We start from the raw sequence: 27,809 nt of genomic DNA on the forward strand, positions 1-27,809 counted from the left end.
TTGAAGGGAAGAGAACTGGGGTTGAGAAATCGAGAGCTGATAAAAGGGAAATTCATGGTGGTTTGAGACCTTGATGATTGATGCCGAGTTGTTTGGACCAAAGTGTTGCCAGGGCTTGATGAGGGAAAGAAATTGCACAAGACAGGTTTTTCCTTCTAGCATGTTTCGCGACGATGGGCCAATCTTCGCATGGCCTTTCCACAAAAGGCGATATTTGTTCGTTGATCCATGAGGGGAGGAAAACAACCCCAAACATGAAGCCGTCTTAAATGAAATGTATATGCTCGATCTATAGCCTTAAGGACCACCATCTAAACCTCTTCAACTCCTCTAACCACTTGACCCAGACCTAACTAGCTACACCGTTTTAACTTCGCGGCCGGCAAAGGCGGTATCCACCCCAACCCGACCCCCAGCGCCATATTCACGATCCCAATCACCCAAAACCCCTTCGCATACCCCTCCCCGCCGTCCATGAAGCGAAACACAATCGAGAAAACCACCCCGCCCAAGTTGCCCGCCGCCCCCGTCACCCCGGCCAGCGCTCCGACCTGCCGCGGATCGGGCACATGCGGCAGCAGGCTGTAGTTGGCGCCGCTGCCCGCCTGCAGGAACACGGCCGCCAGCGCTATCAGGGCGATGGCGCCTGCTTCGCTTTTGTTGTTGCCGCTCCCGGCAGCAGCGGGAGGATACGCCCGCCCGACGACGACCAGCACGGCCCCCGCGGCTAGTGTGCAGAAAGTCACCCAGAGCTTTTTGTACCATAGCATGCGGCCTTCGCGGGCGCATGTCGGGATAGCAGCCTCCACCTTTTCTGCCGATGATGATGATGACGACGACGACAACGCCGACGACAACGAGGATGACGATGCCGAGGATGCCGAGGACCGGGAACAAGCGAACCGGTACAACAAATCCGAAATCACCCCGCCCATGGGCCTCGCGACAAAATCCAAAAAGCCAAACATGGCGGCGTAGTTGGCGGCGGTGGTTTGGGTGAGGGAGGGAAAGGTTTTGGAGTAGAAGGAGGCGAGGACGGCGTTGATGGCGAGCTCGGAGCCGAAGGTGGAGAAGTAGGAGAGCCCGTGGAAGAGGGTTTGGGGGGAGAGGATTGGGGCGTGGGGTGTGGGTGGTGGTTGCTGGGTGGTGGGGGTTGATGGTGATGGCGATGATGGAGTTGGGGCGGTGTTGTCGTTGGCGGTGATGGTTGTGGTTGTGGCAGGAAGTTTCTCCTTGGATTGAAGAGGGGAAGAAAGCTGGGACTTGGTGGTGGTGGTGGTGGTGGTGGTGGTGGTGCCACCGGGGGTGTCGGTGCTGGTGCGTTCCGAGCTGTCGCCGCATTCTTCGCATCCTCCTCCCCCCTTGGGAAATCCGCCGTTGTTATCGCGAGCACCTTGGACCATGTGTCTATCCCTCCACCTCCCCGTCGGCGCATCCGGGCAGAGCACCAACAGCGCCACAGCGACCGTCAGCACCATGGCCAGGGGAACCAAAAACGTAAACCGCCACGCTTTGCTCGGCGTATGGCCGCCCGCGACGAGGGCATCATACACGGCCGGCATGATGAGATACGTGATTCCGCCGCCCGCCACGCCGAAACCCCCTGTCAGACCGCTGACCGTGCCGACGACGTTGTCGTCGAAGAAGCCCATGCACCACACCTGCGAGGGCACAAACACGCCGCCGAGGATGCCAATGAAGAAGCGGCTCACGTACAACCCCGTGGCGTTGCGGACGAGCGGCGCGAGCCCGAGCGGGATAGACCCGAGGAGGAGAAGGGCGCCGAAGAGGTTGCGTGGACCAAACCTGTCGCATAGCGGGCCGGAGGCGAGGCGGACGAGGAGGCTTTGAGGAGGGGGAGTCAGTGATCCTTGGAGAAAAAGATGGTTTGGTATGGTGTGTGTTTGGTACTTACGTCGCGCACATGGATATGATGTTGGAGTTGGCAACCTCCCGTGACGATAGGTGGAGGTCATGTTTGATGGTATGCGTCAACTGTTTGGGTTTTAGTCGTCGTCGTCGTCTTACTTCAGATGGACTGTCAAGAAGAGGGTGGGATGTCATACCAGAGGCGGGAACGTGTACCATGCCCAGAAGCCGATCATGAAACCGAACCACGAAAAGAAAAACACCCGTCCATAGAGGTTGAAGGGGTTGAGGAAAGGTATTGACCGCGCCTTGGAGTTGGCCGGGTTGACGGCCGGGGCGGCGTAGAGATGCGACAGCTTGAACCCCATAGCGTCGCGGCGCCTGGAAGCAGCGCAATTGGGGATCCTACAATACTTGCAAAGAAGAGCAGGATGAGGTTGGCATATGGCTTTTGGACTCTATTCCCAAAACGACGGGTGGCTTGCCAGTTGTTACTATATATTAGCGCATCCTCCAGCCACGGGCAGGGCAGTCAGCAGCAGAAGCAACGTATCATTTTTTCTTTTTTCTCCTTTCCCCCAGGAACCACGACGACGAAACTAGCGGTTCCCGGTCCGTGCCGCCTGTGTCGATATCAGGCCACGGACGCTAACAAAACAACTTGTTTAGACGGGAGATCTGTAAATGGGTCCCCCAAATCACCGAATGAGCATATTTACCGGCGGTGACCGTGGCGTGGGGAGCGTTCGGGGGGATTGCGTGACGCATGGAAATCTTCAACGCTTGTCAACTGATGGAAGATAGTGACTAAAGGAACGGATCCACAAAAAACACCGCCCCGTTTCCCAGGACCCTGGTCAGCTGTCCGAGGTTATGGGATCGATCGATCGAGCAACTTCGGACAAGGCACGGGTGAAGGCCCGCACTGGGTTTTGTGTCTGTCGTTCCAGGGATCACCTCAATCTCAAACACCTATCTTCCAAGGCAATCGGACATGTTCAATGAAGTGGTCGATTCAGCCATAACCATGAAGCCTCAGATGTAGAGTACAGATGACGACTTTGCCACCAGTCCCAGCTGGTCTTCATGAACACTTCGATGTCCACTTTAGTGTTCGACTGGGGTGGGGTGGCAGAGAAGTCGCCGACTTCCCTTCCAGAGAGAGAGAGAAGGCATTCGAGACGCCATTCTTTATACCAAAGATGGTTAGGTCGCTGGATGTCGAAATACCCAAAACACGATGGCAGCCCGAGGAATGTGCGTCTGTAGTGTATGACCAGTAGACCTACGAAGTGAGGCTTCGAGCTGAATCTCCAGCCTCCTCTCCGGGGCCAGAACATCTGTCGTGGAACCATAATCCCATCATCTGCCGATAACGGTCCCTGTGTCATCCTGATCTCCACGGGCTAGATAGATCTCCTTTACATAAGGCTGATAAGGAGCGATCTGGTACCTGATTTCCAGAATTTCCGCGGGAAAATGACCCGGCAATACTACTCCGTGTTTGCGGTGTAAGTGGTAGCACGGAGGTTAACCTTTCCGACCTATCCCCGAGAACGCCGGAAACTCGACCCACGCAACGCGACAAGGTTAGGTTTAGCGTAACGCAATGCAACCTTTGGCGTGCTATGATTTGAGCGCTCCAACGGCATCCGTTCGTCAAGGCAGTCAAGAGCATCGGGAAATAAAAAAAGAAGAGCGCACGTTGGAACTCGGTCATCGCCTAGCAAAATGGTATTTGCGCATGACGTTCTTTTCTGCACTTAACGTACGCACCCATTGACGAAGGGAGATAGCAAGGAACCTCCATGCCGCAAGCCATCTCTCCTCTGCTTGGCGCATCGAGTTGAATCAGATTCGTCATGCAAGTTGAATTCGAAAGGAAAAAAAGACACCTACTAATAAATCCGAAGAGCTGCCATTGTCCGTTAACCCCGATCTGTCCGGCAATGTCATCGACGTCCGACGGATTTTGTATAACAGGGGCTGTTGCTTAGAGCGCTGGAAAATTGTATATACCAACCCAGACGGACATGCGGCCTTTGTCGCAACCGAAGTTGGCTGCAACGAAAGGTCATGTAGGGTACAGAGTTAAGGTAGGCATTGACAGGCATGTGCCAATTTATGCCAGTAAACTCGGTTCAGCACAAGTTGCTTAATGAGTTGAGTGTTCATGTTGGTTGGAAGACGTTGTCGTTGTTTTCTGCGACTTTGGTGTTGCCAAAGCTTTCTTGGAAGCGGAAAATTGTTTTTGCGGCTGAGTTTTCAACTGTTTGCCCCCCGGTTGTCGGCGCCGGCTGTCGGACTCGCTCAACCAAACACTGGGCCTCGTGCCAAGCAGAGGTCCAACGGCATCTGCCGAAACTAGGGGAGCCGGCCATTAGGTTGGCTGTACTTCTACTAGTAGGCTGACATGCGCACTATTCCGCATGTGTCCAAAGAAGTCTCTACGTTTTGTGGTTGCCTTTTGGTCGGGGTTGCATTGACAGCCACCTCCAGCTCCGAGCCACACGGTCCGAGTGGGGCTCCGATTGCCGGAAGAGTGGGTCTCTAACACCGGCCGTCTCCGGTCTTGGCCCGCCACCAGGTCCGATTGATGTCACACAAGCTCGGTCTGGGGAGATATGGACATTGCAGGAATCCTGAAAGTCTTTGGGAGGCGTCCCCGGTATTTGGCGCCTCGTTATGGACCATGTTTTCTTGGTATACCTGACATGTCGTCATCATCATGGAGGTGTGTTGAGGATGCTGGAAATTTGCCCGAGTTGTTGGTAACATGGCAAGCGCTCCTCAATCGATTCAACAATTTTTTATATTTTGCATCATATGCAACATATGTCGGGCTACGAAAGGTTCTCGAACAATCAGTCGTTCATTCAGCCCGGTTTCATAGTTCCTCGAGACCCGTTTCTCGATTCCGCCTCGGCCAACTTTGCCATTGACTTTTGTTCGTACCGGGTATCGGCGTGGATCCCGGGGCGGCCGACACGGGACGCAATGCAACTCCGACCGCATCAACTCCATCTCGGACAGCACACGTCGGAGCGCCTCATAGATGCACATCCTTGTGAGAATTTTGATGCCACCCCTGACTTGACTCACATACATAGGTTAAGGATGACATCAATACATAAGGAATCCGCTGTCTTATGAAGCTTCCCGGATTTGATGACCTGACCGACCGGTATCAAGTACAGCAACTTGTATAGTCGTATCTTGGCTTCGAGCCTGTGCAACATACGTCCACGTGTTGGATCAGAAGTCCTTCGATTCACCATGCCGCCACCAGGCACGCGTCCATCCAGGGATCTGTCTATTGCAGAGACAGTGATGGAGGAAGTCCACCACCAACCCCAGACCAATCAACCACCATCTGTGCTTCAGAAAACATGGACATATCTGAACGAAGAAGTCAGAGTCTCTGTCCTCGCAGAGCTTGAACTCCTCATCCTAACGTTCTGCATCGGCCTCCAAGGTTCGTGTATTTTCTTCACCTCCCTCCATACTAACCTCCATTGAGTCCCCACAAACAACTAATACCCAGCACCAAAGATGCCGTTTCCTTCCCCGATTTCCACTGCTTCGCCTCCAACCAGACCGGCAATACCGTCTTCCTCGTCCTGGCCATCGTCCTGCCCGAAGCCGACGGGACCATCTTCGAGACGTCTAACATCGGCGTCGCGCTCGGCTTTTTCCTGCTCGCCGCCATGCTTACAGGCCAACTCGGCCACCGGGTCGGCCCGCGCCGCCGCGGCTGGTTGATCTTGTGCAACCTCCTCCAGACATGCCTCGTCTTCGCCGCCGCCGCGTTGCAGCACATCCAAGAACAAACCCGCCGCAACAACAACAAAAGCTCTTCCGCGGTATTATCATCATCGGAAAATGAACAGCCCAACACCGCCACCACCCTCTGGGCCATCGGCCTCCTCGCCACCGCCGCCGGCGGGCAGGTCGTCCTGTCGCGGGCGCTGCGCATGACGGAAATCACCACCGCCATGGCCACCGCCGCGTGGGTCGACTTGCTGATCGACCCGGCGCTGCTGGCGCACCCGGCGCGCAACCGGCCGAGGAACAGGCGGCTCGGGTTCCTGGTCGCGCTGCTGCTCGGCACGCTGTGCGGCGCGTTCGTGTTTCGGCGGCTCGGGTCGCCTGCGGCGCTCATGGTGTCGGCTGCCGGGAAGGCGTTGGTGACGGGTATGTTTTTGGTGAATCCGGCGGAGAGGGGGAAGGAGGTGGAGAGGGAGGGAAGGGTGGTTTGATGGGATGAGTTAATGGGGGTGGGTTGAAGGATTCGGGGGGTGGGATGGGTTGAAGCAAGTTGGAGTTTGGCATGGCATGGTATGATATGGCGTTGTGGTTATTATAGATATTTGATACCATGATAGATGATACATGATAGATGAAGAAGTAGCATGTCTTCGCTACGGAAGGGGCGAGCAAATCTTAATGGGAGTAGAGACTCAAAATTCAACAAGCTCACATCCCCAAAGACCTACCATGCTCTTCTGTCCCGTTTTGAGAAGGGAGACGTGTAGTTAGCACTCAAGGGACGAGAAGATCAGCCTTCATGATCTAGAGCCAGTAATGTTACGATACTTCATCTTGTCTATCAGTTAAGGGAATTATGTTGCTATCTCGAATTGTTTCTCAGTTGAGTCGAGCTTGTCAACTTTTGAAGGAATCAAGACAAAGCCCCTCGCCTTTTCGCCATCGCCGCGCATCATTCTTTGCAGGGGGTGCACGAAGAGTAAACCAGGCTACGGAATTTCTGGACTGTGTAGCAGACGCCAAGCTAGATTTGACCAACGAGGACATAATAATACAGTTTTCACAAATATTCAACGTTCTGTGTTAATTCGGATAAGGCCCCTTCCCTATTCTGTCCCTGTCCATGTTGTGCTTTCTCAAGGCCCAATCTACACTTTGCTGGATCCTCACCTTGCAATCGGTTTCTCAACGACAGGGGAACATAGGGTTGGGTTTATATTTAATATACGAGCTTTGCTTCAACAAGCCAATCATCTACAACATTCTGGTACTAGACTTGTCCTACTACCCGCCTCATACCATTGATGAAGATACTTGTGAAGATATCTTACTCAATTGACTCAACTTCTTCTTTCGTACCCCGCAGTAACCCAACCTCTTCCTTCCTCCTAGATGGCAATGAGACTGATGCTTAAGAACGTAATTTATCCCACTTCTGCCCTCTCCCCACAGCTTGACTCCTCTCCTCTTTCTTCCCTACACCGTTAAACATTCTTTCTCTTTCCCCGTCCTACATCTTAACCACATTTCTCTCCCCAATCCACATGCCAAGCTTCTCCCTCTTTCCCTACTTTTCATAATTCAACTTTCCTCTCCTCTTCCTACCCCATTGTAGCCAGCCCTTTTCCCTCTTTCCCTCCCATGGCATCCCATCTCTCCTTTCAGACATGGTCACGGCGGTGATCGTAGAGGTCCATGATCATTTCACCTAAACATCGTCATTGCAATCTTTCGAATAGGATTGCTATTTTATAGGATTTATAGTCTTCTGGGTCTAGGACCATCTTGCTACTTGAGACCATCTCAGGGCGAAGATATCTCCACTTGAAGAGAGAGTGGTTTATCCAGAAAGGCTTTATATATATATATATTAGACCGGAATCCATAGCCAAGACGTCGAGCCCCAAATCCTCGTCTTCACCCAGAGAAGAGACAAGTCCTGACTACTTGGCCAAAACTATGGTTTGGTTCTTTTGTTGGGAAGGAAGGAGAGGAAGGTATTGATAACCCTTAGTAGAGGCGGGTAGTTGAGACTTTTGTCGGAATCGTCGTAGTGCTCGAAAGGAACCACCATTTCAGCTCGGAAAGCTTCGTCGAGCTGGTCAGGAAGTCGACCCCAAAACCCTCTCGTTGAAGAGATTTCAATATTCCAGACCATTTATTTCAAGCCATCTCTAATATCATCTTTACGTTGCTAAAAAGGCTCGTTGGCCACAAGATAGTCCTCAACCTAGACACAGTCCCTGTAACCATCTCTGCAAACCCGTTAGGGATCTATGGTACTACTTACAACAAAACCTCTTTCTTCTTCCTGATATACAACTTTAACTTCTTCCTCTTCCCTGACTTCTCGCGACTTAGGTTCTTCTTAACCTGTATCAAATTAAGGATATTCTCTTTCCTTACGTGCTACAACCTAACATCCTTCCTCTTGTTGACCTACAGCCTCAACTCCATTCCTTTTCCTAATATACAGCTTTAACCTTTTACCTTTCCCTGCTTGTCGTAACTTTACTTCAGTTGGCTTCTCTTCTTACCTTATATAAGTTAACTACCATATTTTCCTATTTTCTATAACTTCTTTTCTCCTCCCAGCCCACACCTTCAACCTCTTCCCCTTTCTTTCTATCAGTCACACTCTTACCTCTTCCAAACTTACAACTCAACTTCTTTCTTCTTTCCCTATTTCCTATAACCCAACCTTAGCCTCCTTCCTCTTCCCTACTCATAACTTCATCCTCCTTTCTCTTCCTAGCCCATCAACCTCTTCCTCTGTTGCTACCTGCTTCTTACCACTTAACCCCTTTCATATTCCTAAACCACAGCTTTCCATTCTTCCTCTTTCCATACTTTTCAAAACTCACCTTCTTTCCTCTTCCTCACCCACAGTCTCTTCAGCCTTTTCTTTTCTTTTCTTTTTTTTTTTTCCCTACTTTCCACAACGAGCCATCTTCCCTCCCCTCTCTCTAACCCACAACTTCAACCTATTTCTCTTTCTATACTGCTTACAATTCCTTCCTTCCTCGCCTACGTCAACTAACCTCATCTTCTTCCCCTACCTGACCTATCTCCTATAATTTAACTTCTTCAACTTTACTAACCCACTATCTTAACTTCTTTCCTCTACCTAACCTGTAATTTTAACCATTTCTTTTGACCATCTACCATCCTAACCTCTTTCCTCTAACTTACAACTAGTCTCTCTCCTATACTTTCTTTAGCTTAACCCTTTTTCTTTTCTTTCTGACCTACAACCGTAATTTCTTTTCTCTTCCTCACCCACAGCCTCTTCCTCTTTCCTTACTTGTTACAACTCAACTCTTTCCTCGTCCCTACCTACAACTCAACTTCTGTCCTCCATACCTATATTAATTAACCTCATCGTCTTTCCTTACCCCCTTCCAACATCCTTCCTTCTTTCCTCTTCTCAATTAACAACTTGAGCTTCTTTCCTCTTTCCCCACTTCCTACCACTTAACTTCTTTCCTCTTCCTAACCCACGACTTAACTTTCCTCTTTCCACACTTCCTTCAATTTAACTTCTTTCCTCTTCCCAACCTATAACTCAACCTCTTTCCTTATCCCAACCCACAAACTTCTTTCTTTTCCTACTTCCTACCACTTAACTTCTTTCACCTTCCCAACCTACAAGTTCAACTTCTTTCCTCTTTCCACTCTACAACTCACCTCTTTCCTTTTCCCAACCCATAGATTCTTCCTTTCCCGACTTCCAACCACTCAACCTCTTTCCTCTTCCCAACCGACTACTTCTTCCCCTTTCGCCACTTCCTACCAACCAACTACTTTCCTCTCCCAACCGACCATTTCAATTTCTTCCTCTTTCCCTAAACCTGTTTCTCACAACCCGACTTCACCTCTTTCCAGTTACCGACCCACAACTTCGACTTACTCTTTCCACCATACGGTGGTTAACCTTCCTCTTTCACCTTCCTCAACACCTTCTCCAAACAACTTTCTTCCTTCTTCCAACAAAAGCGTACCCTCTGTCATAAGGAAGAAACCACCCACCAGCAATTCAATTTCTTGCTCTTTCGCAACTCGGTAGCGCTTTCTTTTCGCCCCGAGTTCGTCCCCCGCTGCGAGTCGACTTTCCGCGTTACGAGAGATTCAGCCACGGGTTTACACCCACCGTAAGTCTGCCCTCGGCGACGACCTCAGCGGCGACGGGAGTTCTGCCACTGGATCTGCCACGAGGTCTGCACGAGGTTCTACCACGGCTTTCTGCGCATCGACGACAACTTCGTCGCTGCGACGTCGTCTCTCCCTGGCTGCCCTTGCCTGTTGGGACGGGAGTTTCCGCGCCTCCACACCCCGGCGCCCCGCCCTGACCCACCCTCGGCAGGCCCACCCCTGCGGAAGCTTGCAGGGCCCCACAAGGCAGGCACCTGACGGCGCGTCTGCCGCGCCTGCAACCTCGACCAAACGCGTCTCTCTTTTGGCGAGTCAACATCTCGTCACACAAAACCACCACCACCACCACCACCACCACCACTCTTCACCACCGACCCAATTCAACCTTCTCGACGGGACAGAGGTGGTTTTACAACAGCTGGCTGACGGATGCGCGGAATGAAAATCTGGGACCATTGATCCCACCAACCATGCCCATGACGCGAACACGGACAAACTTGGACGAGCACATGGGCTGGCTCCTCGACGCCGTCAAACGCTCGCCGCCCATTCCCAGTTTCCCCGCCGCTCCCAATCCCTTCGGCACAGGTTTGCAAATAACTTCGGCCCAAAATATTTCGTCTCGTCTCATTTCCGACCCTGCGACCCGCGGCGCCGGAAAGTTTCCTTCTCTGAACCTTAACCACGCCCGTCCTGCAAGTCCCGCCGCGATTCATCCCAACTTTCGCCCCTCCACCACTTCTTTCTCTTCTCTCTCCCAATTTTCTTCCACAACCCATCGTGAGTCGACTTCTTCCGCCCTCCCTCCCCATGGGAACTCAACTTCTTCCACCGTCCCTCCTCGCGGCAACTCAGCTTCTTCTGCCCGCCCTCCCCGAGACGACTTAACTTCTTCCACCCTCCCTCCCCGCGAGGACTCAACTTCTTCCTTTTTCCTGCCGCGCAGCGACTCGACTTCTTCCACACTTTCGCCTGCGCCCAACACAAATTCCTCCGCAACACCTTCTGCCACACAAACCTCTTTTTCCTCTTTCCCACCCCGCAGCGACTCATCTTCCTTGTTTCCACCCCGCCGCGGTTCAACTTTTTCCTCTCTTCCACCCAACCACAACCCGACTTCCTCTTTCGCGACAACAATTTCTCGTCACACCAATTCCTCCGCGACCCCTTCTGCGCCGCAATCTTCTCGTCTTCCTCCAAACCTTCCAACCCAGTCGTCGACTCCTTCTCTTGTCAAACTCGCCAAACCAGCGGGTCAATTACGCGAGAGGATGGATCAGAAACCTTACAATTCCTCGAGTCGGCGACCGGACGCCACCAATCCTCACGATGTTCCGACTGCCACTCCAGTTGGTCCTTTTCAGCGCGCCTACTCGGCGTCGCTTGCTCATCCTTCGATTCCTCCTACCGAGAGGTCGCAGGATGTTTTGATGTCGACCGAGTCTGACGACCTCGAGCTAGATACCGATTCGGAACTGATGGAAGTTGACCTCGCTCACCCTTGCAGCGACCAACTCCTCGACTCCCATATTCCAACGTCAGGCGACGACCATAGCTCCTTCTCAGCCTTTGGATCAGAGAAGCGACTGTGGCACCCTGTCCCTGCCGGTCGGGCCGAGCCTCCCAAGAGCCCTAGCAAGAAGAAGCCAAAAACCCGACACTCGCCCACGAAGCCAGTCGTGTTAAAGACAACGTCAGCGCCTGATAACGAGTTTCGGGACATCATTGATCTGGTTCCCTCATCGACCGCCAAGCCAACTGTTAAGGACAACACTTGGTCGAAGCTGCCCAAAGCCGATCGCGAGACTCCAAGCCGCAAGCGCAAGACTCCTTCGTCGTCAAGCTTTTCAGACGAAGACGAGCCCAGCACAGCTGGTGTGACTCCTCTGATTGCGGTCAACAAATCCGCCAAGAGGACTCGTCGGGTCATTGCCGACTCCGAGGACGAACTGATGTCATCACCAGTGGCGCCAGTGGAACCCCACGAACAAATCTTTAGAACTTCCGATCTTGAAGACGAAGAAGCCCAGCCTGTGACGGTTACGGAGACATCAGCCCCTAAACAAGCTGAAGAAGGTCGGGATGTGGAGGTCAAGGAGTCGCCACCTCCTGAAGAATACGAAGAAGGCCCGCCTGTGAAGGTTAAGGAGCTGTCAGCCCCTGAGGAACCGTCATCTCTCGATGAACCTTCAGCCCCTGGGGAGCTGTCATTTCTTGAGGAACCGTCAGCCCCCGAGGAGCCATCAGTCAGCGCACCCAGCCTTCATGCGACATCTCAAGTTCCGCAACCTTCCATGTCCACGAATGCTGTTGGAAGCGGCTCTACTGTCGCTGTCATCTCACAAGACTCTCTGAGCCAGCAAGCACCAAAACCAGCTTGCGACCCTGCCCCGGAAATCTATCTAGGCAGCACAATGGACTTCACTCATGGCACCAGCAACGTCGCGGACGATTGCAGTTCTGCAATGAATTCTCGCAGCAACGTCGCGGACGATCGCAGTTCCGCAATGAATCCTCGCAGCAACGTCGCGGAAAGTCGTGTCGCGGATCGTGCTGTGGGAAGCCGTGTCGCGGACATTAATCGCGGCCTCCTAAAAAAGTTTCTTGAACACCCCAGTGTGAGCGAGACAAAGATACGGTTCTTGGATGCGCGATCTCGGCAGATGACGGAAGACTACCTCCGTCGTGTGAGCGAGAATGCGCCACAGGAGGAACGGCTGCGGGTGCGGCAAGCGAAGCTGGAGCTCACGAGTCAACGTGAAGAGTTAAAGCTCATTCGCACATGTTACGAGAAGTGGAAAGAACTGAACAATCGGCGCGAGCAGCTCCTGGACGAAATCAGAATTGCCTTTGAAGCCGACCTCGAAACACAGGAGCTAGAGGCTCAAGTTGACGAGGTGACCAAAGCCATCGGCGAGGAAGAGATGCTCATAGCCAGCAAACTTGTCTTATCTGGCATCTGCGACTCTGACTTTGAGGACCAGCCAGAGCCCAAGGACGACACTGTGCATGCCACGCAACCTCCAAGCACAGCAGCCAGGCCCTCCGACAAAGGCCCTTCTGCCATTCGCGATTACAACACCCAGTTCATATCGCAGACAAAGTTCTCACAACCCGGAACACAGGCAACCATTGGAAGCACCACCTTGGTGAACAGCCAAGGACTGATGCAAGGAGCCACAAGCAATGTTCCGTCTCGGCGCAACGAGCTTCCGACAGCCAGCACTGACCTTGGAACGAATCCGGACACCCTTGATTTCGACGGCTATGGTGGCCATATGATTGGAGATGACACTGGAAACCATGCGCCTTCTCTGCCCGTCCCACCGCCGCCATTCGCGACCCCCGCCAGGATCCCATCTACGGCCCCGCCTGTCTCGGATGAACAGTACGATTGGAGCGACGAGGACGCAATGGACGCTATTGTCAAGGGCGTCGAAGAAGAGCAACAACGCCGCGCTGTCAGCTCCAATGTTCCACGCGCCCGGCCCGCCCTGTCAGAGTCGGCAGGTAATACCGCCCCTCAGGTCAGGAAAAAGGCTCAGGACTCGAAAGATCCGCGCCCGATCCCAAAGGTGATCATCAACGAGGAACTGATGAACTTCCCTTGGTCGGAGGAGGTTCGGAAGGCGCTCAAGGATAGGTTCCGCTTGAGCAGTTTCCGGACAAACCAGCTCGAGGCCATCAACGCGACGTTGAGCGGCAGGGATGTCTTCGTCCTGATGCCCACGGGGGGTGGCAAGTCTCTGTGCTACCAACTGCCGGCTGTCATCAAGAGCGGCAAGACCCGGGGTGTTACCCTGGTCATCTCTCCCCTCCTGAGCCTGATGATGGATCAAACCGAGCATATGAGGAAGCTCGGAATCCAGGCCTATGCAATTAATGGTGACGTCCCCATAACCAATCGCCGTGCCATCATGGGCTGGTTCCAGAAGGAGAACCCTGAGCACTACGTCCAGCTTGTCTACGTAACCCCAGAGATGATCAGCAACAGCACCAGCTTCCGCGCTGGAATTGACAGCCTGTACAACAAGAACAGGCTCGCCCGTATCGTCATTGACGAAGCCCATTGTGTCAGTCAATGGGGCCATGACTTTCGACCCGACTACAAGGAGCTTGGCAAGTTCCGCAGATCCTACCCTGGGGTTCCCGTCATGGCGCTCACGGCCACCGCCACGAACAATGTCCTGCACGACATCAAGAACCAGCTCGACATGCAGGACTGCGACATGTTCACCCAAAGCTTTGACCGGCCGAACCTTTACTACGAGGTCAAGGTCAGACCGGCCCGTTTTGTCCAGAACATAGCCCAACTCATCCATGGGTGTTACAAGAACCAGAGCGGTATCATCTATACCCTCTCGCGCAAGTCTGCCGAGGGGACAGCCACCTCGCTTCAGGCGAAGCACAACATTGTGGCTCGGCACTACCATTCCCAGATGGATTCTCACACCAAGGAGGACATACAGAAAATGTGGCAGAGCGGCCAGGTGCAGGTCGTCGTTGCCACCATCGCTTTTGGCATGGGCATTGACAAGCCGGACGTTCGTTTCATCATCCATCAGAATCTCCCCAAGAGCCTTGAGGGCTACTACCAGGAAACGGGACGTGCGGGCCGCGACGGTCAGAGGGCTGACTGTTACCTCTACTTCAACTATTCCGATATCCCTGCCCTCAGGCGCATGATTAACGAGGACAAGGACAAGGCTCCTGAAGAGAGGCAGCGTCAGCACGCCTTGCTCAACTCTATGGTTGCCTACTGCGAAAACACCAACACCTGCCGCCGCGCACAGCTCCTCCACTACTTTGGAGAAAGATACCCCAATTCTAGGTGCAACGATATGTGCGATTGCTGCGCGAGCGGGGACACCGATGGCTTCTATGAGTTGAAGGACTACACGGACTACGCTCGGGCGGTTCTTCAAGTCGTCAAAGCCGAGAAGAAGATCACTTTGGGCAAGCTTGTCGAAGTGCTTACTAGCAGCAAGCACGTCTCCGAGCACGCCGGCATCCCAGGCTTCAAGACCTGCAAGGACCTGAAGAAGCATGAGGTCCAGCGCGTCATCATGCACCTCCAATGGGAAGAAGCCTTGGAAGAGGAAGTCATCATGAATACGAGGGCAGGCGTCCCGGTCGGTTATTTCAAGGTATGGTTCAGCCTATTCCCCCAATCTCGTCGAAGCAGTCAGCGATTCTCCTTCCTCGGCAAAGTATGTTAACAGGCGATTTTTATGGCAGATCGGCATCGGAGCTCGTAAGTACATGGACCCCAACAGCACGGATCGGCTCTTGTTGGAAGTTCGGCCCAAGGACATTGAGGAGGGGAAGTTCGGGGTGTCGAACAAACCTCGTACGCGCAGGAAGGCCAAAGCCGATTCCGCTCCGTCAACACAACCGCCGCCTTCGACACTCCTCACGTCACCACCTGTCCCAAGACCATCCACAAAGAGACAGGGCACAGTATCTCGTCGGATGGCTGTTGAGGGTGATGAGGAAGAGCAGCAAGTCCCTGCCGGGCGCAGCCTACACCAAAGCGGATATGCGAAAGACGGTTTTGTCGTTTTCAACAACAACAACAACGACTACGATGGCAATGCCTTTCGTCCTCCCAGCTTCCCCGCTCCCCCGCTTCGCCCCCCTCCTAATGCGCCCTCTTACGCGGCACCCCCCAGCGGCGCCCAACCCCAACAGCAAGCCCGGCAGCAAACCTTGGATGAGCTTGGTCCGCCAATCTCCTGCAGCAACGGCCTCCGTGGTGCTATGCCGGATGATGTCCTGGAGGATTTCCTGCAAACTTTTGTCCAGAGGGCTCGCGTGATCCTGGGCAACTTTGACCTTCGGTACGGCATGCCTGTCCCTACCTTCACAGATGGCGAACTCCAGGAGATGGTCCTCCGCTGGACCACTTCCATACCCAAGATGTACACGATCCCCGGGATCGACAAGAAAAAGGTGGACACGTACGGCTCCAAGCTCCTCCCATTGATCCTCCAGTTCCAGGGCTACCACCACGAGATGATGGCCCAAGGCCCATCTCGCGCCACAGCGGCTGCGCCGCCGCCGCAGCGGACCAATCCACGCGACATCCCCGGCTCGTTCATCGACTTTGAGAGCCTCGACGAGGAGCAAGAGGCCGAAGCGGGATATGAGGCAGTCGATCCTGCATTACAGGCCTCGCATTACTTCGGGGCCGGTAGCGCCGCCGGTAGCACCGCCGGTGGTAGAGGTGGAGGCAGCGGCTCATCAAACCCCCGCCGCAGCAACTCCTCTGCCGGCGTGAGCAAGCGCCGGAAAACCGCATCGTCAGGGAGCAGCAGGGCCAAGGCTTCTGCGTCGTCGAGGAGGAGGCCTGGCGGCGGCAGCGGCAGCGGCAGCAGCAGGGGTGCCGGCGCGGCGGGTGGCGGCATCCCAAGCATGCCCTACTAAACCCCCCCCTGCTATGGGGCGGGCAGGCGCAAGGGTGCGAAGGGTCGGAGGTGTCCTCCATGGCGAGGTCAGGGCTGGGTCGCGAAGGCGAAGGCGTTGGCGTTGACGACTGCCAGACCGTCCGTCTTGCGGGAAGGTCTATCCGTCGTGGAAGCTCTTTGCCTGGGACCTTCGCGGCGACGATGCCTCGGCGGCGACGACGATGGGTGCCGGGGAGGAGGACGCCTTGGCTGTCCGATCGTCGAGGCGCTGAGGGAATTTGATGATATCGCGTTGCGTTTTTTTTTTTTTTTTCATCATGCGGTCGTCATGAAGATGCCGCCAACGGGCTGGGATCGATCATCGGCCAGGCTTTGACGACCATGGCGTTGAGGATTGTGGGAAAGAGAGAGCATATTTGGGCGTTTCGGTGCGTTTTTCATTTGTTTTTTTTCCCTTGCATGGGACATGGGGCAGGAGCACATGGGATGGGATGGGATGGGATGGGGATGGAATTTCAGGGATTTCATCATCATCGTCATCGTCGGCGGCGGCGTTGTCTTCAGGGTCAGCAAGGCAGGTCATGAATTGGAGGGAGAGGGAGGGGAGGTATAAGACGGCGGGGAGGGAGGCTAAGTCTTGATTTCTTCTCTCATGGATTTGTTTGATGAATGGGAATGGAACGGAATGGAATGGAGAGGGAGGGATTGCTACTAGAGGATCACGATACCCCCGAGAGGTAAAGAGAATTGAACTCATTGCGTTGGTTTCTTTTAAAAAACATCTTTGACACCCTGACATGGGGGAATGAATGAGGCGTGACTTTGTGATGCGTGATGACCTATTGTATGCATGGCATGGGTGTTGGTGTTAAATAGTGAAGAGAGACACAAACAACCCATGACAATGACGATATTGAGACAAAAACGAAAGCACATAAAAGCACAACAATGATAATGATTCCTATTGCGCCATTCTTTTGCTCTGTGTGTATGTGTGTGTCTGTCTGTGTGAGAGCGATGCAAGTCTTGGTTTGGGGGGGTATATACATATATATAAATCTGAAGGTGGGGAAAACAGGGGCAAGTAAACAATAAACTAGCTGATGTTCCACCACCTGGGTTGGTAGGCGGGTACATGAGTTATGTAGAACAGAATGGAATGGAATAATATTCTATGTACTAAAAGAGAAGAGAACAAAAATTACAAATGACACATTCACCGTCTTCGAGGGTGTCTGGTCAAGAGGGGGAAAAAAGGTGGGGGTGGGTTGAAGTGAAAGAAAAGAGAAAGAAATATGCATATGAGGGAAGAAAAGAAGCGAATTGGTTGAAGCAGTGGAATGAATAAGAATCCAAGGCAAAAACGGTAGAGGAGGAAGAGAAGAGAAAAAAGGAGAATGAGTAAGTAGAGACAGTGTCCCTGAGTTGTGTGAAGAGAAGAAAAAGAGTAGAAGAAAAAGCTGGGCAAGCCACATAACCCCTCCCTGTCCATCGTTCCAAAACACACCGCCGCACCACCGCCGCTTCTTCTTCTCTAGACTTCAAACGGATCATTCACACACCCTCCCGTCCTTCTGCTCTGGTATATCATTTCAGAGCCAAAGAATCCACGCAACTTTCCAGGAAAAAAGCATGCCGGGGGGGTCGTGGGTGGTTGAATGGGTGGTGGGTGTTTTGGTCGAAAAGGCCAATATTGCTGCTTCAAGCTCATAGTCGAAAGGCAGGCGCGAAAAAAAGAATTTCGAAAAAAAAAAAAAATTAAAAAAGCCAGGGCAGACAATGCTCGACCTGCGCAAAGATGAGAAACGCTCTCGAGGCGAAGAAAGAAAAAAATCAAAGGCGAAAAAATTGGTGAGGCAGAAGGTGAAAAAAAAAGGGCCGAGCTGAGGGACGACGAAGTGAATCAAAGAAGTCTGTTTGAGAATGATAACAGGAAAAAAAGTCCTCGATTCCGGTAGGTAGGTAGACTGATCTAATAACCCGTTGAAGAAGAAAATAGCGTCATAACATCTTTGCGGTCATGAGAGTGCCACCAGGTCAGATGATGATAGGTGTGAATGTGTTTGCATGAAGTAGGTAAGGCAGGTAAGGTACTGCGTCGGGGGGGTGTAGCAAGAAAATCCGTTGTGTCCATCCCTTGTTTATATCCAGTTTCCACAATTGTGTGAGTGTTGTTGTTGTGACCGACTCGTCTTGTCGTTTGCTTGAAAACAAAACAATCTCTTGCTTCCTTACGCAGAGGTCGCGGATGTTGTTGTTGTTGTTGTTGTTGTTGTTGTTGATGATGATGTCGTCGCCTCGGTGGTCGTTTTCGTTGTTGACTCCCGCGGCTCGCGCAGCTCCGCCGTAATCTCCTCGCGCACCTTGCGGCACCACTGGAGGATGGCGTCCTCGAACTCAAGCCAAACCTCCGGGCCGGTGTTATACTGGAGACCAAGAGGATCGGCCTTGAGCAGCACCTCCCAGCGCAATTCGGCAGCCTTGATCCAGTAGCGCAGGTTGTCCGCGGCGCGGTACGGCTTCCTAGTGTCTGCGTAGAATGTGGGGATGGCGCCGAAGCGGCGGCGCGACTTGCGCACGGCGCAGTTGTGCAGCTGGACGAGGCGCTGCCCGTTGGACAGGGCGGCAAGGAAGGGAGTCGGTAGGTTCTGTTCGCTGAGCGGGCGCGAGCGGTCGATTGGTGTCCATGTTGGGATCTGCGGCATGTTGGGGATCGGGTCGGGCCCCTTGAGCATGGAGCGGATGAAGGCCTCCTCCCGCTCAAACTCACGTCCCTCCCAGCCTTCCGGCTGGAGCCAGGTCCAATTGGCCTGCTCAGCCAGCTCTTGAGCTTCCATCTCGTCCTCAATCGCCAGCATTTCGCGCACGCTCTTCATCCAGCCTTCCATGGTGGCAAACTCGTCGTCACGCATGCCGCCGGCGAACCCCCTAGTGGCCATGCGCTTGAGAACATCCATGACGGCAAGCAGCTCTCTCCTCAGTTCCTTCTCAGACTTGATGGCGTCGAGTCGGTCGGGCCGGTCGTGGGCTGTGTAGTAAACCTTGGCTGCGCGGATGGCGAGGGTCATGACGTCGAGAATGTTCATGCCCTGGATCTCGTACCACCCAGCGGCAGCGGCAACAGAGGGGCGGCGACCTTCAGGAGTATCGATCTTGACTGTGAGTTCAGTGGACGGGGTGGCGGTATGCATCTCACGGAGCGTCTTTTCAGCTGTATCAAGGGAGCTGGTCAGCTCGGCGCGGAGCTCTTCCATGGACGGCGGCTTGGGGATAGGCTTCTCGCGGTGGATGTAAGTGCTGGTGGTCGGCGGTGGCATGTTGGGGTCGTATTCGAGGTCGTCTGAGTAGTAGTCCTCATCGTTGGGATCCTGGGGGTGGTACTCGTCGACAGGGGACTCGACGAGATCTCCATTCATCATTGAGTTGTTGCATGCTGTCAGGTCCGGGCTGCTGCCCATGGAGGCGTAGCTTGAGTCATGGTCGCTGCCCGGCTTGGGGTTCAAGAAAGCGCTCGGGTCGAGGGCGGAAAGGTCGAGGGTATAGGCCTTAACATCGCGCCTCCCGCGGGCGCGACGGCCGCCCTTACCGTCGAGCAGACCTGTCCGGGCGAAGTAGTACTGGATGTGGGCGATGCTGCCCAAGCTCAGGACGCTCTCGCGGTTGCGAGCACTGGCAGCGAAGTCGGTACCCTGTGGCCTCATGTAGCCGCGGCGGCGGCTGGGGCTCCTTCCCCTGGGAGTGTCGGCGCCGAAGGTTGATTCCCGGGGAGACAGCATCTGGTCGCTCCCAACGCTGATGTCGGAGAGGCGCTTGCTCTTGGAGGAGCTCCTCGAGGGAGCCGAGGCATCGCTGCCCAGGGACTCGCGGCAGTTGGAGGCATCGGTGGTTGCTGAGGCATGGGACATGAGGGAGCCCGTCGAGAAGCAACGAGAAGGGTCGGCGCGGAGTTTGGTAGGGCGCGGCTGAGTGGAAGGGGCAGGCGAGGAGCTCCGGGACACGGCGGACGTGGACGAGGTGGTTGCGGCCATGGTGAAAGGTCAGGAGGTCAAGGCAGCGGGCTGAGATCGGCAGGTTGCCGTCCTGGTTCCCGACGGAAGAGGATCTTGTTGTTGTTGTTGTTGTCTTTGTTAATATTCTGCAGCAGATGCCGCAAGTAAACAATGCGGGACAACAACAAGATGGCGGGTCAGGAGGTGATATGCGGCACGCCAAGCACGGTTGAGGGGACGGGTCTGGGTGGTGATGCAACGGGCCGGGACGCCACAGAGCACAGGCGCAGAGACGAGACAGACACCCAGGAGACTTGACTGCAGACAGCGCCGTATTCCGTATGCAGTTATGTATGTATGTACAAACTGGAAGCACTTCGGTCGGCGGGGAGTGAAGGAGGAGGAGATGTCGAGGTTGCGGGAGAATGGGAGAAGCAGAAAGTTGAAAATAGAAGAAAAAGGACACCTCAGTCAGACAGACAAGTGAAAACGGAAACCCGTCCAGACAAACGGAAGAGGGACGAGAGGGACTGGTGTCTCATCAACAGAGAATGGGCTTGTCGGGAGCCCATTCCGGGATGTGTGATGCACTTGAAGATTGGCAGATTGGTGCCTCCTTGGCCTCAGACCAGGGGTCAAGACCTCACACAACCGAAGCCCAACTCCTCCGCAGTGTTGCGTGGTGGAGGCAGCAATTCCAGAAGACCCGCTTTTTCTCTGGTGGCCCGGCGCGGCCGAACGCGATGGCCCGGGGCCCGCATCCATGACGATGTGGGGAGGAAGGGGCCTGCGACGGAGACGCGTCTGAGGCAACGGCCGGGGGCCACCAACCTATTCGCCGCCCGGCAATGCCAATGGGATGCCGGATCTGAAGTTGGACCAAATGAAGGCCCAATGAGTTGGAGCTGAGACTGAGAGTAGCCAAGTTGCCAGTTTTTCCACCAAACCAATGAGTTTTTTTTTCTGGTGTCCTCTCCTCTGATTTTGTTTACTTTTTGCTTTCTCCTTTCTTTGACCCCTTTACTTTACCTGCCTGACTGTCTGAGTAAACTGCCACCACGTGCCTTGCATCCTCTCCTGCCAGGCTGGGGCAATGAGCTGCCCAACTTTTCTGAACACTTCTGATTGGCTGGAACGTCGGCCTGGCCCGAGCTCGCTCCGTTCAGACAGCGACGGCCCCGGGACAGTGTCACATCGCACCGTGGCCTTCCGAGGTCAGAAGCAATGGAATTTGATGCGATTCTCATGCCTGTCCGGCATGCCATCTTCCATGTTCACTTTTCCTGGGAAAAGAGAAACTGGTAGCAGTCGGGTATGCACATGTTCCGCTCTGGCAGCGCAGCTGCATGCTGCTCAACACGACATTGAGTTTGGTGAATCATCTGTACTGGGGATGTTGTGGGGGATAATGACATGTGCCCATTCTTTTCTAATTCTCTCCTCAAGGCCCTTTTGTTGAGCCTGGCAATGGGTCGATTCACTTACTGTACACAACTTCGACCAGCCATGGGGTGGCCCCAGGTGGCCTCTTCGCCCGTCTGCTCTTCGCCTGACAACACCAGTGAACAGGCGCTCGAGGTCTCCTTCGGCTAGAGACAGAGGAACAAGCCAACACGTGTTGTCAAGGTTCAGGGTAACATTGTGTTGGGAAGGCAATTTCCAGAGGCGCGGTAAGCTAAGATGGCGACAGCAGGCCCTGGTAAATTAAACATGTCGCTGGAACGTCCACCAGCAATCTCTCTTGCACGAGCGAGCAGCCAGGCCCTGGGCTCGGGCCGGACGGGTCCAACTGCCGCCGCCCCGGAACCCGCACACGGTGGAGAGCCCTTGTCTGTCATTGCCCGGCTGGATGGGAGCACCTGGCTGTTCAGTGGTGTGGAGGAGGACTGATGGAAACAAATGGCCATGTCAATGACATTCGTTTCAACAACAAGGCATGACTCAACAGGACTGTGAATGTCCAATGTCAATACCTAGGGGCTAAGGTATTTGTAGATGCTGAGGGCAACGGGAAGGATATCTTCCATTCTTATCATGGTAAAGTTGGTACCTAATTGGGAGATGAAAATAAGAGAGAAAGCCTGGGAAGAATGTAACAGAGAATCAAGAAGTTCCCAGTTGAGAGTGTCTCTTTCCTTTTTTTCTCTTGGCTGCCCTGCCTGTGGCGGTTGATTGATTGATAAAACTAGTCTGGCCAAGGTCACATGAAAGAGTGGAAGCTGCAGCCCAGGTGCATCTCACACTGGACGCTGCCCGATCCAATCCACGGAGACCAATCCATGGATGGCCTTGTGACACCTGACAAAACTGTTTCTTTTCCTCTGTTTCTTTCCTTTGGGGTTCTTGTGTGCCCCTCATCTTCCAGGTTCTGTGCCTTTAGTCTTAGTCAAGCCGGGCGAACCCAACCAAAATCTGCCCAACCTGATCTAAGCGTATCTCTCTCCCTCCTCCCTAGACCCTTCAACAAGATACTTATCCCTCCGACCTGGAAGCTGCTCGCTTGTGTCTCCCTCGTCCTCCGAAAGTCCACCAGCCGACCCCCTTGCCTGTCTTGCTCCATTCAGCGCCGATCAGAGGCAACCTCGCAGCGTGTCGGCCCTGTCGGCCCTGTCGAACCTGCCGATCGCGCGTCTCGGGCCCACCTTCCCTCTGGACCCCCCGCGACACTTCCCAGCTGGGAAGCTTCAATTTCCCACTTTCCAATTTTCCCATTTCCCACGGCAAAAGGCTCGCGTCTCAACTTCTCTTGTCCCGGTCGCGCTAAGCTCTCCTGTTTGGACACGCTGGACGATGGGCTCCCTTCTGTCGAGTCTATTCCAGCCACTCGAACTTTGACACCGTCAACAAGAAGGGGGGAGAATCGACAAACTCCAAAACTCCCGGCCACACGGCCACAGCCAGTCGAACCCCGGCAACACTTTGCAGCAGGCCTCTTCTGCCCCACCAAAGCGGACAGATACCAGAGCGCCGGCTAAGCTCGGCGAGCCGTTCGAACCCCAAGTTTCGAGCTCCGAGACTGCGGGTTTGGCATTGGTGTCGCGCGTCAGAAGCATCCCACCCAACCAACCAAACCATCTGACCTCCGCCCTGCTAGACCTTCGTGACATAATACAGCAGCACTACGACTGCAGCAAGCAGACCACTCGTCGCTGCACCTTACCACAAGAGTCCCAGGCCTCCAGCGTTCCCCTACAAGCGACTCTGCTCCTATTCGGCGACCTCCCAGTCCCTTCTCCCTGCTCCGCCCCGGAACGCCCAAAGCCACGAATCACAAGGTAAATGTCAAGCCCAGTGGCCGCTGCTGCTCCAGGCAGTGGCCCCGACGGCGACCTTCCTGCAGCTTCTTCAACTGCTGCGAATCAGGCTTCCGCCGTTGCAACTGCTGTTGTCGTCGCCGGCCCCGAACATGCCGCTGCAACAGCAACAACTGTAGTCGACGTCGATCAGAGCAGTGATGCCAACATCATCCTAACCTTCTCCGACGTGCCCCACGAAGTAGTACAGCTGGGCGACAGCTTCAACTTCACCAACACGAGCCCGGCAACACAAACGTCATCCGAAGCTACACAACCCCAAGAAAGGCAACACGAACCATCAAAACACAGCCACGCGATTGGTGCCCTGTTGCGCGGGTCCAAAAAAGAATCAAAACGCGAACAATCGCCCCTCCCGCAGCAATCGCAACAGGGAAATAGCCAACAAGACCAACAAGAGGGACAGCAGCCAGGAACCAACCAGTCTTTGGCAACTACACCGACCTCGAGGCCACTCCCACGCGTACGGAAACCATCACCTGGGCTTGCGGCGCGATTAAAGGCCCTCGGCTTCGGCGCGCGAAAGACGCCCTCCCCGCCTCCGTCCCACCACCTTGAGCCCGGGCGTCTTCCCGAAGAGCACCTTCGCCGAATCGAAGAAAGCTACCTCGCAAACTCTGCTCAGACTGTAATTGAGCGTCGCGGCCGGCCTTGGAAAGGCGCCATCGCTCGCATCCCGTCACGGTCGAGCCTCCGCTCGAGCAAGTCGCAGGCGCAGAGTGACTCCGAGGAGCTTGCACCTGCTGCGACCATTGTGCCCTCCCCGCCAGAACTGCTCCCAGAGATCACCACCACCGAACCTCTCGAGATGGACACCAACAAGTATCGATTACCCGACCACGTGAATGGAAATGGCGTCAAAGCCCAACCCGAGACGAGGGAAGAGCACATTTCCAGAGACACACGGCCACCACCCCCGCCACCACTGACCCCAGAGATCCCTCCGCCACCCCTCCCCAAGGATACTCCTCCCATCGCCCGCCGTCCTGCCCCTACTCAGACCACACCGACCGCCTCGAGCCATTCTCGAGAGGTCTCCTGGGAAGTGCCCAACATCCCCTTCAATCCCCTTGGTCTACAACGCCCAGGGTCCATCTACACCCTGTCGCGCGCCTCTTTTGCCAACCAGCTTGCCCAGCTTACCTCGATTCAACTCCCTGATGCCGAGTCGCTGTCCAGCAAGGTCGCGGCCATTCCCACCGCACAGGCCGCCACCAAGGCCTTGATCGGTGCCGCGGAGCAGATTCGTGGATGGATTTACAAGGCTTCTGAGGTCATCTACGGCCTGGAAAGCGACGATGATGTGGAGTGGGCCGCTGCGGGCGGCCGTGAAGGCATCGATGACGTCGAGAAGGCTATTATCCGCTTCGAGGAGCTCATCAATGTCTACGTCACCGCCATTGAGGAGCTGCAGGCTCGCGAGGATATCGCTCTCGTCTCTGCTGACGACCTGCGCCACGCTGTTGCCCAGATGGAGGCTATCCTCGCCGAGTGGGCCAAGATGCGCAAGACGCTGAAGAATGTCAAGAACCAGGTCGAGATTGCGATGGAATGGGAGGAGCTGTGGAACAATGTGTTGGGCGACATCCAGAACGAGATGGACGATCTCGCACGTCTCATTTTCGAAATGGAAGAGAGGCGACATAAATCGCTGCAGATGGCTTCCAACACAGACGCTGACAGCCCCAGGCTTGGCGACATGGACAGCTTTGGCGCTGCCGACGACAACAACACACTCAATGTCGCTCCCCGGAATAGCCGCTTCAGCCTTCCACCCCTTCCCGTCAGTCCCACCTCTCCTTCGCCCCTTGGCGGCCCAGGCGCTGTTTCGCAGGAGGATTCGAGCCTGCTGGCTCTGTTCGCCCGTATGCAACCTCTCCGCGCCTCGCTCGACTTCCTTCCCATGCGCCTGTCTGTTTTCGAGGCCAGGGCCGACACCATCTTCCCTACAGCCTGCGAAGAGTTGGAAAACCGCAGAGCCGAGCTCGACGCAAGCTACAGGAAGCTCGAAAGGGACGCCGAGGCCTTGCGCAAGGAACTCGGCGAGGATCGCTGGGTGCTTGTGTTCCGCGGCGCCGGCCGTCAGGCCCAGAAGATGATTGAATCGGTTGAGAGGGCCGTTGCCCGTGTGCGCGAGGCCATTGACTCGGGCATGCACCTCACCAACCAGCCTGCCATGAGCAAGAAGCTCGAGAGTTATGAGGCCAAGAAGATTCATTACGGCCCGGCCATTGAGCGCGTCTTGTCTATCATCGACAAGGGCGTCAAGGACCGTCTGACTGTAAACGGCGAGATTCTGCGCCTGCACGCCGAGATGCAAGCTAAGTGGGCTGAGCTGAAGAACTCTCTCGCCGACACAGATGCCGCTATCGAGGAGCTTCACAACGACCGCCGAGAACAGCAACTGCGTGACTCCGTCTCGAGTATGCTGTCCAACGACCTCTCGTCGACTGCCGCCAGTGGCCATGAGACTCCGCAGAGCTCGCCGCCCTCGTCTGTCATCATGTCGTCTGTTGGTCCCAACAATTCCAGCACCCAACTCCAGGCCCCGAAGCCGCGCGCCGCAAGCTCCCTAGGTCATGCCTCGACCCCGGCCACGCGCAGGCAGTCGGCTCTTCCGACGCCTAAGTCGACAGTGACGCGGAAGCCCCTCGCATCCACTGCGCGCATGTCGATGCTGTCGGTTCCGTCGACACGCGAAGGCTCCGCCACGCCCACGGCCTCCTCCAAGACTCCCCGGTCGTCAACGACCTCTCTGGCATCACGGCCCAAGTGGAACCCATCCACCAACCTGAATGATATTGACACAGGCCACAACTTCAAGCCACTCACCCTGACCACCCCCAGCCCTTATGCTAAGAAACCGACCGTTCCGAGTCGCTCCTCATCTTCCTTGGGGTCTCATTCCTCCTCCGCCTCCCGTCTCCCCACCCTCCGTACGCCTTTCAACCGCGCCGCCTCCGCCTCCCCCGTTCCCGAGGATACCCCGTCCAGGAACCTTTCCTTCCGCGAGCGTCTCGGCTCCACCAGTACGGCGTCGTCTTCTCAGCGCTCTCTTAGCAAGCCTCCACGCCTCGCCACACACTCGTCGGCCCCACCTCTTGCCTACAACAATAACCCCGCCCACGCCAGCCTGCCAGCCTTGAACAGCACAACGACAAAGACGACGATGGCGCAAAGGCGCGCCTCCCTGCAACCGCCCCAACGCGCGACTCTTTCTGCCGACACCCTCTCGGCCGATCCGCAGCCGCGTCGGCCGGCGAGCTCTCTCTCGACCTCCACGACCGCCTCGAGACGGGCGAGCCTGCTGCCTCAGCCACGCTCTGCCTCGGGCGGCACCGCCGCTGGCGCTGGCGCCAAGGGCAGCAGCGTCACGGGCCGTGAGAGTCCCCAGGCGATTGCCGGCGCGAGGGTGGCGATGCGCAGGGGAAGCAGTAATCCCTCGGAGAAGCCTAAGGAGAGGCCGGCATGGAGGTATTGAGAAAATTTGTTGTTTGTGTTTTTGTCTTTCTATTCTTCATTCGATGAGGGTGGGGATTGTTGTATGATGTTTTAATTCTTTCCTTCACTTCTGTGACCTGGCTGAGCTGGGTGTGCGTGTGTGTTGGGTATTTACTTTCAAGCCATTTTCTGGGTGTTGAGAGAGGAGGGGGTTGGACTTGGAATTGGAGTTGGGGGGTGGGTTTGGGGATATGGTGGGTTGACAGGGGAAGGATGGCAAAAAAAGGGGATAGGACTGGAGAGGGGGAGGTTGGTGGGTATGGGTCTCTGCGAAAAGGGGGTTGATTCCCTGGGTGTTTCCTGTTTCTTTTCTTCTCTTCGTCACTTGTCGTTCTCTTGACACTTTGTTGATTTTCTTCTTCTCCGATTATACCCCGCCTGTTATTTTTTTTTTTTTTTTTTGTTATTGTTGTTTCTATTTATCGTGTTTCTTATGCTGTGTGTGTGGGTTGAAGGAATATTCCTCGTCTAAGTACCACTCTGGAGTTCTTTTTGGTGTTTATTGGTTTTTGATTTCTTGTTGTGTGTATAGGAGGAGGTAAACCATGATCATCATCATACCCCACCATAGGAGTTAAGGAGGCTTTGCAAGAAAACTTGGACTGGGTTTGTTTGGGTTTGTTTTGTGTTGCTTGGCCTATGGGCTCTCCTCTCAATTGTGTCTCTCAATCAATGGCCGTGTGGATTGTGCCAACTTTGATGGCTTGTTCTTGGTCGAGGCCGTTGTGTTTGGTGTTTGACATTTTGTCAAATGGAAACCGATCAATAGGAGTAGGAAAGTAAGTAGCACTGCAACGCCTCCTCCCCCC

General features: G+C 54.7%; 6 protein-coding genes across 6 annotated transcripts; 3 read left to right on the forward strand and 3 right to left on the reverse strand.

Annotated features, from left to right (window-relative positions):
- Window positions 1-353: 353 nt before the first annotated feature.
- On the reverse strand, window positions 354-2,237 carry VTJ04DRAFT_3331 (uncharacterized protein; the record flags this gene model as incomplete). The annotated part of the gene is made up of 3 exons (XM_069361220.1): window positions 354-1,845; window positions 1,916-1,995; window positions 2,067-2,237. 3 exons carry the CDS (start codon window positions 2,235-2,237, stop codon window positions 354-356), a joined length of 1,743 nt encoding a protein of 580 aa, XP_069221852.1.
- Window positions 2,238-5,145: 2,908 nt separating this feature from the next.
- On the forward strand, window positions 5,146-6,128 carry VTJ04DRAFT_3332 (uncharacterized protein; the record flags this gene model as incomplete). The annotated part of the gene is made up of 2 exons (XM_069361221.1): window positions 5,146-5,344; window positions 5,422-6,128. The coding sequence occupies 2 exons, from the start codon at window positions 5,146-5,148 to the stop codon at window positions 6,126-6,128; spliced, it is 906 nt and encodes a 301-aa protein (XP_069221853.1).
- A 3,738-nt stretch (window positions 6,129-9,866) lies between these two features.
- VTJ04DRAFT_3333 (uncharacterized protein) lies at window positions 9,867-10,339 on the reverse strand (the record flags this gene model as incomplete). The annotated part of the gene is made up of 2 exons (XM_069361222.1): window positions 9,867-10,064; window positions 10,259-10,339. The coding sequence occupies 2 exons, from the start codon at window positions 10,337-10,339 to the stop codon at window positions 9,867-9,869; spliced, it is 279 nt and encodes a 92-aa protein (XP_069221854.1).
- A 721-nt stretch (window positions 10,340-11,060) lies between these two features.
- Window positions 11,061-16,215, forward strand: VTJ04DRAFT_3334 (uncharacterized protein; the record flags this gene model as incomplete). Its single annotated transcript, XM_069361223.1, has 2 exons — window positions 11,061-14,936; window positions 15,028-16,215. The coding sequence occupies 2 exons, from the start codon at window positions 11,061-11,063 to the stop codon at window positions 16,213-16,215; spliced, it is 5,064 nt and encodes a 1,687-aa protein (XP_069221855.1).
- Window positions 16,216-18,427: 2,212 nt separating this feature from the next.
- VTJ04DRAFT_3335 (uncharacterized protein) lies at window positions 18,428-20,224 on the reverse strand (the record flags this gene model as incomplete). The annotated part of the gene is made up of 1 exon (XM_069361224.1): window positions 18,428-20,224. The coding sequence occupies one exon, from the start codon at window positions 20,222-20,224 to the stop codon at window positions 18,428-18,430; it is 1,797 nt and encodes a 598-aa protein (XP_069221856.1).
- Window positions 20,225-23,464: 3,240 nt separating this feature from the next.
- On the forward strand, window positions 23,465-26,980 carry VTJ04DRAFT_3336 (uncharacterized protein; the record flags this gene model as incomplete). Its single annotated transcript, XM_069361225.1, has 1 exon — window positions 23,465-26,980. One exon carries the CDS (start codon window positions 23,465-23,467, stop codon window positions 26,978-26,980), a length of 3,516 nt encoding a protein of 1,171 aa, XP_069221857.1.
- Window positions 26,981-27,809: the final 829 nt, after the last annotated feature.

The sequence above is a fragment of the Mycothermus thermophilus genome (assembly GCF_041956435.1).
Source record: "Mycothermus thermophilus strain CBS 625.91 unplaced genomic scaffold VTJ04scaffold_2, whole genome shotgun sequence".
In the NCBI taxonomy this organism is placed as follows: Eukaryota; Fungi; Ascomycota; class Sordariomycetes; order Sordariales; family Chaetomiaceae; genus Mycothermus; species Mycothermus thermophilus.